The 15402-nt window shown below is 35.4% G+C and overlaps 1 protein-coding gene across 2 annotated transcripts in view; it reads left to right on the top strand.

The window, feature by feature from the left end:
• LOC127866713 (protocadherin Fat 4-like) overlaps positions 1-15402 on the top strand; it is a 106936-nt gene that overhangs the window by 25495 nt on the left and 66039 nt on the right. For both annotated transcript variants that reach the window (XM_052407458.1, XM_052407459.1), the window contains exons 14-17: positions 3597-3761; positions 4577-4650; positions 5677-5947; positions 6642-6790. In XM_052407458.1, the coding sequence (XP_052263418.1) occupies positions 3597-3761; positions 4577-4650; positions 5677-5947; positions 6642-6790 (659 nt within the window). The remainder of the gene's footprint in view (positions 1-3596; positions 3762-4576; positions 4651-5676; positions 5948-6641; positions 6791-15402) is intronic.

Here is a 15402-nt window from a genome sequence, read left to right as displayed (position 1 = left end):
CACATTTTGATTCTGGAATAATATCATGGACGAACCATCTTTCGAACCTCTTAATTGTTGACACGCCAATTTGACTCAAATATAATATTGAAAATAGTGAAACATATTTATAAGTACTCTATTTGAAAAATAACTTGTTTCTTCATGGCTGGCAATTGTAATTGCTATATAAATCCTCTTTTGAAAACAGATTTTTTCAAGTTTTCAGCACCACCATATCATGTAAAACTACCAATGCCTCCTAAGCAACGGATACCTGCTTTCGAACCCTTCAGTGTACAACATTTAAAATAAATAAGTTACATGTTTTGACCATGGTGATGTGACTTATTGCAGCAGCGGAAATATGTAAATTGTCAAGCAAAGTTGAGAACAAAAATTAGACTATGTTTTTATAGTTTTTTAAGGAAAATCCTTATATATATGTAAAAGCATTAAGAAATTCAATGATTTTTACGTGTTTTATGATTAATCTACTTATTATATCGGTTTTTGACGCATTTTCGTCGATTTGCAGCTACGCCCGAGTGGGCGTAAACAAATTACTTATACGAAAACAAGGGTGATGTAGTGCGCATGCGTGCATGCACATAAAATGTAAACAAATGAAGGGTTCGAAAAGAGGTGAGGTTCGAGAAGAGGTTCTTTAACAATACTATATCAGCTTACGGTAAGTCACATTTTTACTCCGGAATAATGCTGTATCAGCTTATGGTTAGAGCTGCAACGATTCACCAACAGCTCGATTCGATTTCGATTTCAGACACTCTGATACCGACTTTTTTCGATTCGATTCATCTTCAAACCTAGTTTTATCATATAATCACTCTTCTGCCTCAAAATAAACATTTCTGTTCAAAAGTGTCGCATACCTAGATATCTTGGGCATTTGTCAAATTGTGTGTTTGTTTGATATAGTTTGGTTGGTTCAACAGTGTTTTAAAAACTGTTGAAAGTGTGTTAAATTAACAGTTGTAAGAAATATTTTGCAAGAAACTGCCAACTGTCTTTCAAACTATGTCAATATTTCAATAAAACACATAAAAAAGAATAGCAAATTAGGACTCAATTTTAATATAAAAAACTTCTGAGCTACAAGCATGTCTACCATTGTGCCGTGACAGCATCACCTGTTACCTGTAGGACAAACCACATTCTCTAATAAACTTAACAAATTCCCAACAGAAACAGAACTACTTTTCTGGCTGGTGACTTGAGTAGTTGCACTTGTGCTACCTCTTAGTCTTGCTAAATCAACGCTATGTTTGCATCCGTGAAGCACAGTTTACACTTTGCTTTATCGGGAGGGCTACCTTCCCGAAACCCAAAATACTGCCACACTTTTGATTTTAGCTTCTTAGGCGCATCTAATAATTTCAATTCGTCGGACACAACGAATATATGTCTATATGTTAAAGAATCATACTGTATCAGCTTACGGTAAGCCACATTTTGACTCTGGAATAATACTGTATCAGCTTATGGTAAGCCACATTTTGACTCTGGAATAATACTGTATCAGCTTACGGTAAGCCACATTTTGACTCTGGAATAATACTGTATCAGCTTATGGTAAGCCCCATTTTGACTCTGGAATAATACTGTATCAGCTTATGGTAAGCCACATTTTGACTCTGGAATAATACTGTATCAGCTTATGGTAAGCCACATTTTGACTCTGGAATAATACTGTATCAGCTTATGGTAAGCCACATTTTGACTCTGGAATAATACTGTATCAGCTTACGGTAAGCCACATTTTGACTCTGGAATAATACTGTATCAGCTTATGGTAAGCCACATTTTGACCTTGGAATAATACTGTATCAGTTTATGGTAAGCCAAATTATGACTCTGGAATTATACTGTATCAGGTAACGGTAAGCAACATTTTCATTCCAGCTTACAGTTATCACCATGTTCCTTCATAATGTAGACATAATTGCTGTTCTGTAAATAACTATAATCAATTATATGCTTTTATTTTGATATTTTTAAATGCATTGAAGTGAAAGATTCTATATTCATGGTTCATTGTGCGTTCTTACAGGGGGCATTTTAACAATTTACTTTTGGTGTTGGAGACCCCATCAGTGTGGGCTGACAATATTTTTAGAAGTTTTTATGCTATAATTATGAAACAAAAGGGAGAATGAGTTTGAATAAAAAGAACTTAAGCTTGGTTTAATGGCAGAATAGCTTGTATCAAGTTTTACCCTGTAAGAATATGCAACCAACTTGCAGAATGCTGGCACTTAACCCTTTCAGTGCGGGAACCGAATTTTGAAGGCCTTTGCAAACAGTTTAGATCCAGATGAGACGCCACAGAACGTGGCGTCTCATCAGGATCCAAACTGTTTGAAATTCTGATAGTATTCTTTGAAAAAAAACGAATAAAATGCTAATTTTAGAAATTCAGCAGACGACATTTTAGCAGACAAAAAATTGCCCAGCATGCAAAGGGTTAAAAACAAATTTAAAGATGAGCCTCGCTCTTGTAAAACGGGGCTCAATTCATGTATGTAAAGTTTCGTCCCAGATCAGCCTGTGCTCAATTCATGTATGTAAAGTGTCATCCCAGATCAGCCTGCACTCAATTCATGTACGTAAAGTGTCGTCCCAGATCAGCCTGTGCTCAATTCATGTATGTAGTGTTGTCCCAGATCAGCCTGCACTCAATTCATGTCTGTAAAGTGTCGTCCCAGATCAGCCTGGTGCTCAATTCATGTATGTAGTGTTGTCCCAGATCAGCCTGCGCTCAATTCATGTATGTAAAGTGTCGTCCCAGATCAGCCTGCGCTCAATTCATGTATGTAGTGTTGTCCCAGATCAGCCTGCGCTCAATTCATGTATGTAAAGTGTCGTCCCAGATCAGCCTGTGCTCAATTCATGTATGTAAAGTGTCGTCCCAGATCAGCCTGACGCTAAATTCATGTCTGTAAAGTGTCGTCCCAGATCAGCCTGTGCTCAATTCATGTATGTAAAGTGTCATCCCAGATCAGCCTGTGCTCAATTCATGTATGTAAAGTGTCGTCCCAGATCAGCCTGTGCTCAATTCATGTATGTAAAGTGTCGTCCCAGATCAGCCTGACGCTCAATTCATGTCTGTAAAGTGTCGTCCCAGATCAGCCTGTGCTCAATTCATGTATGTAAAGTGTTGTCCCAGATCAGCCTGTGCTCAATTCATGTATGTAAAGTGTTGTCCCAGATCAGCCTGTGCTCAATTCATGTATGTAAAGTGTCATTCCAGATCAGCCTGTGCTCAATTCATGTATGTAAAGTGTTGTCCCAGATCAGCCTGTGCTCAATTCATGTATGTAAAGTGTCATTCCAGATCAGCCTGTGCAGTCTAATCAGTGAAGACTCTTTCTGTTTAAACTAGATTTTTGTTTAAAAAAGACCTTCTTCAAACAAAAAAATACCATAAAAGCTGAAAGTGTTGTTCCTGATTAGTCTGTGCGGACTTCACAGGCTTATGTTGGATGACACTGGAAGCCCAGAGCAAGGCTAATATTAAAGGAGTACTATTAAGACACCTCAATATTGCTCAAAGGAAACTAGGAAACTCTCATCAATGAATGTTTTGAATGTTACAGTTGCGTACCTCCGACGTTTTGAACCCACTCCTGTTTGACCTCGCACCAATCACCATTCACATTCTCGATGTGAATGACAACTTTCCTGCCTTTGGCCAGCCTAACGGGTATAAAGCAATCATCCCTGAGAACTCCCCGGAGGGGACCAACGTCATCAGAATCACAGTGAGTCCTTAATGACAACTTAAATACATAATACAAAAGAACTATGTCTCTTTCTCTTTCAGATACGCATTTTTTGATGTGTGTGTAGTCCCCAAGAAAAACATAATAAATCAATGACCTTTCATACAAGATTCAAGCTTTAAAGGCTTTCATTTTCAACCCTAAGATACCAATGAGCAGCAAACAGCATAGAACCTGGACAGCCTGTGAGTTACTTGCAGGCTGTTCTGGTTTTATGCTGTATGCCATTTTCATGTTGGCTCTGAGCTGGAAAGGGTTTATTTATTTTTATGCCCCCGTTAGGGTGGCATATAGCAGTTGAATTGTCCGTCAGTCGGTCAGTCTGTGCGTCCGTCTGTCCGTCAGTCCGTTCATCCGTCTGAAAACTTTAACATTGGTCATAACTTTTGCAATATTGAATATAGCAACTTGATATTTGTCATGCAGGGGTATCTCATGGAGCTGCACATTTTGAGTGGTGAAAGGTCAAGGTCATCCTTCAAGGTCAAAGGTTAAATATATGGCTTCAAAGCGACGCAGAAGGGGACATTGTGTTTCTGACATACACATCTCTTGTTTTTTCAAAAATACATGATACATCAATGGATCCAAGATATTCATGTGTTGTTTCTAACATGTTTTATTGTAATTTTAATTTCAAGATTCAGAAGTCCATTCTTATTTTCTAATTATTGTATAACAATCTTGAATTAGAAAGATAAATAGTGTATATTTGTAAACAATTAAAACAGTTCTTGATCATATGTAAGGTACCAAGATTTGTTCCAGTTGTCAATTAGCCATTTTACTTCCAGGCTACGGATCGTGATTCGGGCATGATGGGGACAGCTGGTCTAAAATATGGCCTGACAGGATCGTACAGTTCCCTGTAAGCCAATCAGATTTTATCAAAAAAATAAATGTAATGGGTTTTAAATGAACTTTACTCAAAAGTCTATATTGATTAAATGTATTTTACAGAGGCCGAAAACTCAGTTATTAATACAGGGATACTTGACAACGCTAGTTAAATAGTCTATATCTCCTAGAGGCGAGTTGAACTCTTTCCAGCTCAGAAGCAAAATTAAAATGGCTATATCCAACCAGCATAAAACCAGAACAGCCTGCAAGTAACGCTCTGTTGGTCATTGTCGGCTGGGGTACTACTTAAATGTACCCCGGGTACTCTTAAGTATACATTTACTTACGTGTACCCTGGGTACGATAAATTACTAAAACGTACCTAGGAATTTTAACGCTAAATCATCTGTTGTTGGCTATTTTTCTTTAATTAATTATGTTCACATTTAAGTTAGAATTCTGTTGAATGGCCTCTATATTATCGAAACTCATAGTCAAAAAGCATGTTGATGAAGGTTTTTTTTCAAGAGAAGTTTGTTTTAGATAAACAATATCGTTTTAAGGTAATCGGTAGTGCATTTTACGACATCGAATTTGGGCGGGAATATAACTTGGGTACAGTCTAATATCGACCGGGTTAACTGTTATTTACCGTACATGTAAGTATACTCAAGAGTACCCGGGGTACATGTAAGTAGTACCAGAGCCGACAATGACCAATCAAGCGCAAGTAACTCGCAGTCTGTTCAGTGTTTATACTTTTTGCTGATCATCAGTACCCTAGGGTTAGAAACTAAGTCTTTGAAATGTGAATCTGTGAAAAAAGTCTTTAATTTAATTTAATTTTCTGAGCCAGAAAGTGTAGAAATTACCCATGATCCTTATTACATTTTTGAACACTTGATTGTATAAAAACTACATATTAAAATAAGTCATTTAATATCTCGTTTTAAGTAATCAAGTCAAATCTTTAATATTTTCTTTGTGATAATGTTTTTCACCTGCAAATATAAAATGCTAACATAAGTAATTCAGATTTATGTGTACATGTCAGATTCAAGATAGACGAACTGACTGGTCAGGTCACTGTGGCATACTGTGACACGCCTGGTAAAAACCCGTGTCTTGACTACGACATCTTGCCACGTCTGTACCCCTTAGATGTGATTGTGTCCGACATGCAGGGAAATCCCAATGGCAAACAGAGCACGGTTTTCCTGGAGGTTCAGGTCACAGACGTGAATGATAACCCGCCAACTGTCGGGAACTACAGGCGTGGAATATTTGAAGACAAGACCCAGTTTGAACCACCATTGATAGTTATTGTAAGGGTTTATATGTTGCAACTGTTCTTATTTTAATCAAACTACGTTTATTGTTATGAATTGTTTTTTTGTAAGAAAGTCTTAATTTGTCTTGTTCTTTACTGTTTACATTTTTGTCTGCCAAGTGCAAACGACGCCAGAACCAAAACTCAGAACAAACAAAATATTTTAGTACATGTGGAATAGCAATACAATCTATCATGGACAAAATTTGTATACATGTATATAATTAAACCATTACATTGTATTAATGATTACTGGTTTTACTATTTTAATGTACTGAGTATGTATGTTTATTAAGTGTTGTTAATGTACTGAGTATGTATGTTTATTAAGTGTTGTCAATCTGCAAACAATGACCATTTTAAGGTTTCTTAAGTACTCCGAAATATTTTTATGCTCCCGGTAGGGTGGCATATAGCAGTTGAACTGTCTGTCAGTATGTCAGTCTGTCCGTCCGTCCGAAAAAAACAACAACGTTGGCCATAACTTTTGAAATATTGAAGATAGCAACTTGATATTTGGCATGCATGTGTATCTCATGAAGCTGCACATTTTGAGTGGTGGAAGTTTAAGGTCAAGGTCATCCTTCAAGGTCAAAGGTAAAAAAATAATGAAAATATTTATTTCAAAGCGGCGCAGTAGGGGGCATTGTGTTTCTGACGAACACATCTCTTGTTTATTAATATTTCAGGGTACCGACATTGACACCCCTAGCCTGCGCTACTCCATTCAGTCTCAAGCCCCTGGCACGTTCTGGCGTATTGATCCCGTCAGAGGCGAAATCAGTGTGAATAAGAATGGCCAAGGTATAAAGTTCAATGACGGGGACACATCTGGAAGGTGAGTCCTGGAGTCGATGCAATTGCAATAACATTTATGTTTGTTCATTGCGATTGTGATTTGTTTGATTGTTTTGTTGTTGTTGTTTTTATTTCAGTAAAGGTAGCAACAATGTTGATATAAAATTTACTTAATTTGTTTTGTTTATCATGACTCAGTTTGAAAATTCCTTTCTTTGGAATCATTTCTCATATGAAAAAAATGACCTCGTCTCATGATGACAGTAGAAGTAAAATGTCAAACATTCATCCTTTAAAATAATTAAAAGACTGAATGATTCTCTTAAAGTTGATACTTACTGTAAAGGTTAGGAAACAAGATAGTACCATGCATGTGGTATTGCTTCATGGCTTAATGCTTGGTACTTTTGAAAGGAATGTACAAAGTTTGCGAAATAAAATGGTATAAACAATCAAAACTGGTGAGAGCAGTGCTTGCTTGTCAGTTGTGTACGGTGTTCAGTAAGTTTTGCTTTGATGCCCTGTCATTTGATTATTATATTCATAGGAAACATGATTTCTTCGTCATTTCATATTTGTGGTTTGTTAACTAGACAATCTGCAATATCAGGGCTAGTTTACCCCGGTATATGGGTATTGGCTTTTCTCCAACCTTCCATTTCTGCCTCAAATGTTTTATTGAAATTCAAATATGGCTTTGCCCATCATGTTGATTGATTTATTACTCTATTATAATCAATTCTATACATTATATCAGTGTAGCCTTTGAGATATCATATGCAATCTAAAATTTCTTTTTCATGTATTTACATCACCTCATATTTATTTTATTTAATCAATAGATAAAGTCTGAATAACTGTTACCTAGTGATTAGTTTAACAGAAAATACCTCACCTAACTGAATATTGTAGTAGCAAAATTATCGTCCATATTAACACATTTTAACAAGACCAAGTCTAATAACCCTTAAAAATATACATCTTTTACCATTTTATATATTATATCCTTTCTTTCATGGACATCAAGTATGTAATTTTATGGTAGTAAATGTTAATATTTAATACAGAGTGTCATAATTACTTAAGTTTATTAGTAATAGCCTTTGCTAATAAGCAGTTTTAATTAAAATGATTTTATGCTACCAATGTTAAATGTGCCTGCATGATTTTTTTGTTGTCCAGTCAGTCAAGAAAATATCAGCATTCCAATAAGTTTGGTCAATGTTCATGTTTCAAAAATAAGTTTAAAAAAACTTATTTTATGGATGTTATGTATTGTCCAGCAAAAAACATGACTGTTTGATGTTCTATGTTATCTTTTGTCCATTTATTGTGATTGTGTTTAAAACCAATTGACCTACATCATGGAAAAACGAGTCTTAGTCTAAAAGCATTAAGAGTAGCTCCAAACCGCTCTGTGCAAAGGTGTAGCTACAGTGTCCACAAATGAGACCGCTAAACCTTGTGTCTATTAACCCTTTGCATGCTGGGAAATTTGCCGTCTGCTAAATTTCTAAAATTAGCATTTTCTTCGATTGTTTTCAAAGAATACTATCAGAATAGCAAACAGTTTGGATCCTGATGAGACGCCACGTTTTGGAGCGTCTCAACTGGATCCAAACTGTTTGCACATGCCTTCAAAATTCGGTTCCCGCACTGAAAGAGTTAAGCCCACAGGGTAGGTCCTACGCTGGCTGCATGTAACATTAGACCCACTTTTACATGATGGGGCGCAATTAAGAGTGCATGTGCAGACATTTTTATTGTAAGATGTTCATTGCTTTGTTCAAAACATTGAACCATTATTAATATGTTTGTTTTCACATTTGTGCACCTGTAACACAGTCGGAGCAGGTAAAATGCAGCAACCAGACTTTCACACAAACATTCTTTGGAACATGTAATCAAGTCCCACTTGTTTAGGTGCTTTTCTTTTATCATCATTATTTTAGAGAATGCTTGCAAAATTAAAACAAAATATGTTGATGATCATTCAGTTTTAAACAATTTTTTACTACAAAGTTATTCTAAAATTACTTTTTATTTTACCAAACTGGTAAAATTTACTCCCCATATTTTTGGATATTGATGTATCATAGTCCACTGTATTGGCTTCTTCAGCATGTGAAGATTGCTGTCAAGTATTTTACTTGCATATTTGTTTTCTTCTGGGACTTGCTTGCATGTTTATATTGAGGAATGTTTGCAAATAACAACAAATATAGCGTGTGATGTGATCTGTTTGCATAGGAATATTTAGTCAGCATGAGCCTTGCATGAAGTGCTGTTGCACACTGTCTGTGACCCCTATATTATCTGTTTGAATATAATGAGATGTGGTGTAACAGGAAACATAATCATATGATTTCAACCAGGATTTTTTGGTAGATTCAATTGAGCCTTGCTCTGATGAAACTGAGCTTAGCCCTTTGCATGCTGGGAAATTTGTCGTCTGCTAAAATGTTGTCTTCTAAATTTCTAAAATTAGCAATTTTCTTCCATTTTTTTTCCAAAGAATACTATCAGAATCTATGGATCCAAACTGTTTGCAAAGGCCTTCAAAATTCGGTTCCAACACTGAAAGGGTTAATGCAATATTCATGTATTGTTGTCCCAGATTAGCCTGTGCAGTCTGCACAGATTAATCAGGGGCAACTTTTCTTGCTTTTATGGTATTTTTCTTTTAACATAGTCTCTTCTAAACACAAATCCAGGCTAGGTGGAAAGTGTCATGCCCAACTGCACAGGCTAATCTTGGATGACACTTTAGGCACATGTATTAAGCCTGGTTTTCTCAGACCACAGCTTGATTGGTTAATTTCTGGCGTCCCTCGTAAATCCTAGTCCAAGAATGTGAGGCCAAGAATGTACTTTTGAGCTCATCTATTTTTTGAAAACAAATTATGAGATATTGTCATCACCTTGGCGTCGGCGTCGGCATTGGCGTCCGGTTAAGTTTTGCATTTAGGTACATTTTTCTCATAAAGTATCAATGCTATTGCATTCAAACTTGGTACACTTACTTCCTATCATGAGGGGACTGGGCAGGCAAAGTTAGATAACTCTGGCTTGCATTTTGACAGCATTGTGTGCCCTTTTTATACTGAGAAAAATGAAAATTTTGGTTAAGTTTTGTGTTTAGGTCCATTTTATTCCTTAAGTTTCAAAGCTATTGCTTTCATACTTGCAACACTTACTAACTATCATAAGGGGACTGTGCAGGCAAAGTTATGTAACTCTGACTTGCATTTTGACAGATGTTTGTGCCCTTTTTATACTTAGAAAATTGAAAATTTGGTTAAGTTTTGTGTTAAGATCCACTTTTTTCCTAAAGTATCAAAGCTATTGCTTTCATACTTGCAACACTTACTAATTATCGTAAGGGGACTGTGCAGGCAAAGTTATGTTACTCTTACATGCATTTTGACGGAATTATGGGCCCTTTATACTTGAAAATTTGGTTTAGTTTTGTGTTTTGGTCCACTTTACCCCTGAAGTATCATAGATATTGCTTTCATACTTGGAACAACTAGCAAACTATCATAAGAGGACAGTAAAGGACAAGTTGCATAACTCTGGTTGTCATTTTTACGGAATTATGGCCCTTTTTTGACTTAGTAACTTTGAATATATGGTTACATTTTGTGTTTCAATCCACTTTACTTCTAAAGTATCAAGGCTATTGCTTTTAAACTTCAAATACTTTCATGCTATCCTGAGGGTACTGTACCTGGCAAGTTGAATTTTACCTTGACCTTTTAATGACCTTGACTCTCAAGGTCAAATTATTAAATTTTGCTAAAATTGCCATAACTTCTTTATTTATGATTAGATTCGATTGATACTTTGACAAAACAACTCTTACCTAACATACCACAATAGACTCCACCCAAACCATCCTCCACGCCCCCCGAATCCCCCTCAATCCCCCCCATTATTTTTTTTAATTAAAGATCATCTAATAAATGACCACCACAACCTCACACTATACCCCCCACCCCCAAAAAATAATTTTAATGCCCCCGGTAGGGTGGCATATAGCAGTTGAACTGTCCGTCAGTATGTCAGTCAGTCTGTTTGTCCGTCCGAAAAAAACTTAAACATTGGCCATAACTTTTTCATTTTTGAAGATAGCAACTTGATATTTGGCATGTATGTGTATCTCATGGAGCTGCACATTTTGAGTGGTGAAAGGTTTAGGTCATCCTTCAGGGTCAAATGTCAAATATATGGCATCTGTCTGTCCGAAAAACTTTAACATTGGCCATAACTTTTTTAATATTGAAGATAGCAACTTGATATTTGGCATGCATGTGTATCTCATGAAGCTGAACATTTTGAGTGGTGGAAGTTCAAGGTCAAGGTCATTCTTCAAGGTCAAGGTCATCCTTCAAGGTATAGGTCATCCTTGAAGGTCAAAGGTTAAAAAAAAAAAATCAAAGCGGCGTTATCATGAAGCTGCACATTTTGAGTGGTGAAAGTTCTCGGTCAAGGACGTCCTTCAAGGTCAAGGTCATCCTTCAAGTTCAAAGGTCAATTTTTTTATTTCAAAACGGCGTTCTCATTAAGCAGCACATTTTGAGTGGTGGAAGTTCAAGGTCAAGGTCATCCTTCAAGGTAAGAAGTAAAAAAAACAAAAAGTGGCGCAATAGGGGGCATTGTGTTTCTGACAAACACATCTCTTGTTTTTTTCAAACATGGTTAAGAAACACTAATATTTATTTTTATTATTTTATTTTTTAAATACTGTCCAACCTCCCCCCCCCCCCCCCCAAAAAAAGAATTTTTTTTTTGCATTTTTTTTGCATTTTTGGAAGATAATGTAATAAATGACCACACCAGGGATCATATTTTCCTGCAACATCAATCGGTCCGGATTTAAATGGGGAAAAGTGTCCGAAAATTTATATCCGAAATCATGACAAATTACGTTAAAATATATGCCATTGATATTGCTATTCATGAAGATGGTATAATAAATGAACAAGTTAAATTCCCTTAGGCATTATTTTTAAACGGAACATACGAGTTTTCTCATTTTGTTTTATCATTTGCTATTTCATTGACATTGGTTGTTTCGTGTGCTGTTTTATCTGACTGTGTTTCATCGTTGTCAATATTATTAGTCTGCTTAAATCTACCGATGTTTTAAATCGTTGTCAACTCGATAATAGCTTACAAACATGCATTGAACCCAACAAATGTCTGTGCGTAGGATTGTTACTGACAATAACAAAACCAAATATTTAAGAAATAATTCATGTACGTTATAGTTTGTAGTCGAATAACCCACGGCCGATAGTTAAGATGCGTAGGGATTATATGATTTGAAACCACGCATCTAAACTTTCGGTCGTGGGTTATTCAACAACAAACAATAAAGAACACGAATTATTTCGATTCTAACACGATTTTTACTGAAGATTTATACAATGTAAATTATTTTTCTAGTGTACTATTTTATGTGAAGTTCCGCCCATAAAAATAACTTTCGGCTGTTCTGTCGATCAGATCCATGACTTTTATTTATTTATTTATTGCCGAATTATTACGCTGGTGGAAAATGTATCGGCATATTTTGTTTAATTACAGCGCGTGCTTTCAAGGTACAAGGTCCGCCCACAATTATTGCAGAATATCCGATTTTCTTCTTTGTTTATATGACAGTTTACTGTATCATGCATGAAATGCACAATTTCCACGAGGATAACAATGAGGTTTGTATCTCCGAAGTAACTGTCAACGATTTTATCCTGTACACGGACTCTAGTATACACTCCGTGTCCTGGACGAGTACACCTTACGGACCGATTGTGCTAGGTATGAGCCAGTGAAATTATCTATTGATATTGACACAGGGTTATTCACGCGTGACTAATACACAGCCGCGCGAATCTTCGCTGCTCCGGGCCATACTCTGATACTAGTCGGCTGACGTGCAAAAATCTGGTCCTGACCGGTTTAGAGACTGCAGCGAATGGTTTATCACACATAATCGAGATAAGAATGTAATTAGGGTGTGCACTGTGTAATCGATTTCATGACATGGGAATTTTAGCAAACAGAATCAGACCGACTGTTTGGGATTTTCATTCGGTCTTTCATGACCTCAATCGGTCTAGAACCGACAAAACCGACAAAAATATGATCCCTGGACCACACCCCCACACTATACACTCCTCTCCACTCCACCCCTCCCTCCTTTGTGATTTGAGATAGGTCCCTACACCTTTAAAAAGAAAAATAGATGAGCGGTCTGCACCCCTAAGGCGGTGCTCTTGTTTGTACATTCCAGTTATGTTCAGTTTATGGAACAATTTATGTAAACCTTGTTACATGTCATCTGCCACATCTCCATCACATAATTCAGTGTTTCCTTACAGAACAATTTAAAATGATTAAATAGTTTGTTTTATAGCAAAAATAATTATGTCATAAATGTTCAAAATGTTAAGTATAAATCCAATTTGTTCTTCTTGTTCAATCAATTGCTTTACTTTTGTGATAGGAATCAATTGTCTCAAACAGCAGTAGAATACTTGTATGCTATGTTTGACTGGCGTGAGTCTAACTTCTAGCATTAGTTCTGAAACTTTCAGTCTGAGTTAAATTTGTCTAGATTTGACCAGTAGAATTTGTGTCAGCTAGAGGTTTTGAATCAGTAACCCTGCAGTTTTTGTATTATAGTTTATTATTTACATGACCTTATTAAGTTCTACCTTCTGTGATTATAATTATTCATTATACTGTACTTTACTTTAACATTACTGGTACAATTAAAACATTATTTGGTATAAACATCCATTTAATCTTTGATGGTCAACTTGATATTCTAGTCATATGTCTGGTCCAGACTTATCACCTTTTGATTGCACATTCGATTTTTCACATTTTGGTGCACGTATGATAATCATAATTGGATTCTAAGCTCTCTGCTCTTATATGTGCATATAGAATACAGATATGAGTTTCACTTTATTCCATGAAGATGGATCCTGAAGTTTAATGCTTCAGAAAAATAATATTGTACCAAAATGCCTGCACGATTATCAAAATTGTTTATATTGAAAACAGCATCTTTGTTGCTTATGATTGAAAAAAAAAATTAATGTGTCTGAATCAACTTCTGTTGCATTTAGTACCCAGAACTCTCTGCCATTGTAATACTGGGATTGCTTGACCCTTTACCCATCAGAAGCAAAACGTGAAAATGGCCATGTGCAAACAGCATAAAACCAGAACAACATGCGAGTAACTCGCAGTCTGTTCAGGTTTTATGCTGTTTGCTGCTCATCAGTATCTTAAGGTTGGAAATGAAGCCTTTAAAATTTGAATCTAGTAAGAAAACTCTGAAATTTAAATAATTTTTCTGAGGGACTACAAATGCGTAAAAAAACGTATCTAAGTGGTAAAGGGTTACACATAACTGTATGTTTGAACATATGTTCTTACTCAGGCCAGGCGTTACAAATGTCAGTGTTTTTATTCATATGAACGATTTAGTGTCAACATTTCTTTGACTTTAATCGGGGGAGGTACAACCATATTACCTTCGTATGCATGTAGCAGATACAATCATTAAAGCAGGAAATGTGAAAGGATTTTTATCACTAAAATAAAACATTGGTATATTATTAAATAATAACCTTTTTCTATATTGCAAAGCCATGCATTTGCATCAATATTTATATAATGAAAAGTATTCATAAAAAAACATTAAATTAATGCATTATTATATCAATACAACATATGAAGGAATTGATAACAATACACATATCTATGAAATTTATGAAGCAAAACAATCTTATATATATACATTATTAAACAATAATAAGTAATGCATTATTATATAACATTATATTAATCATAATCAGTGACACTATGCTAACATCAGGAAATGCATAATGTTAACCATTAAACATATTATGGCATGCATATCAAACTCAAAGATTGTATCAAAGTTTCTTAATAAATCACATCAAGGAAAGTATCATGTCATCAACGAAACATTATTAGAGAATTTGTTATTATAGACATGAATTTTAAAATGGAATTTATTATTATATTAATGAATCCTATGAAGGAATACATTACTATATCTATGTATCTTACCAATAAATGCATTATTATATCGATAAAACAATCAAGGAATGTATAGTTACATGTATGAAACATATAAAAGAATGAATGAAACATAATCAAGGAATGTATAATTATATCTATTGTCTATCAAGTATTGCATGATTATCGTATAACATATATCAACAAATAAATAACAATTTGTCAGGTTTGTGAGCAATTAACTCTTTCAGTGCTGGAATTGAATTTTGAAGGCCTTTGCAAACAGTTTGGATCCAGCTTAGATGCCACAGAACGTGGCGTCTCATCAGGATCCAAACTGTTTGCTATTCTGATAGTATTCTTTGAAAACAATCGAAGAAAATGCTAATTTTAGAAATTCTGCAGACGACATTATAGCAGAAAATGAATTTCCCAGCATGCAAAGGGTTAATGTACACCTGTTATCTTCTCTTTCGAAACCTTAGTGTAAGAAAAGGTATTAGATGCTGTTGAAAATGAACAGAGGGGAATGTCCAAAAAGTCTGTGAAATAATATGTTTAAAAATTGTTAATCTTTACTCTAGTTTAATA

Source organism: Dreissena polymorpha, chromosome 2 (genome assembly GCF_020536995.1).
Source record: "Dreissena polymorpha isolate Duluth1 chromosome 2, UMN_Dpol_1.0, whole genome shotgun sequence".
Taxonomy (NCBI): Eukaryota; Metazoa; Mollusca; class Bivalvia; order Myida; family Dreissenidae; genus Dreissena; species Dreissena polymorpha.
This window is presented reverse-complemented; position numbering and strand designations above follow the sequence as displayed.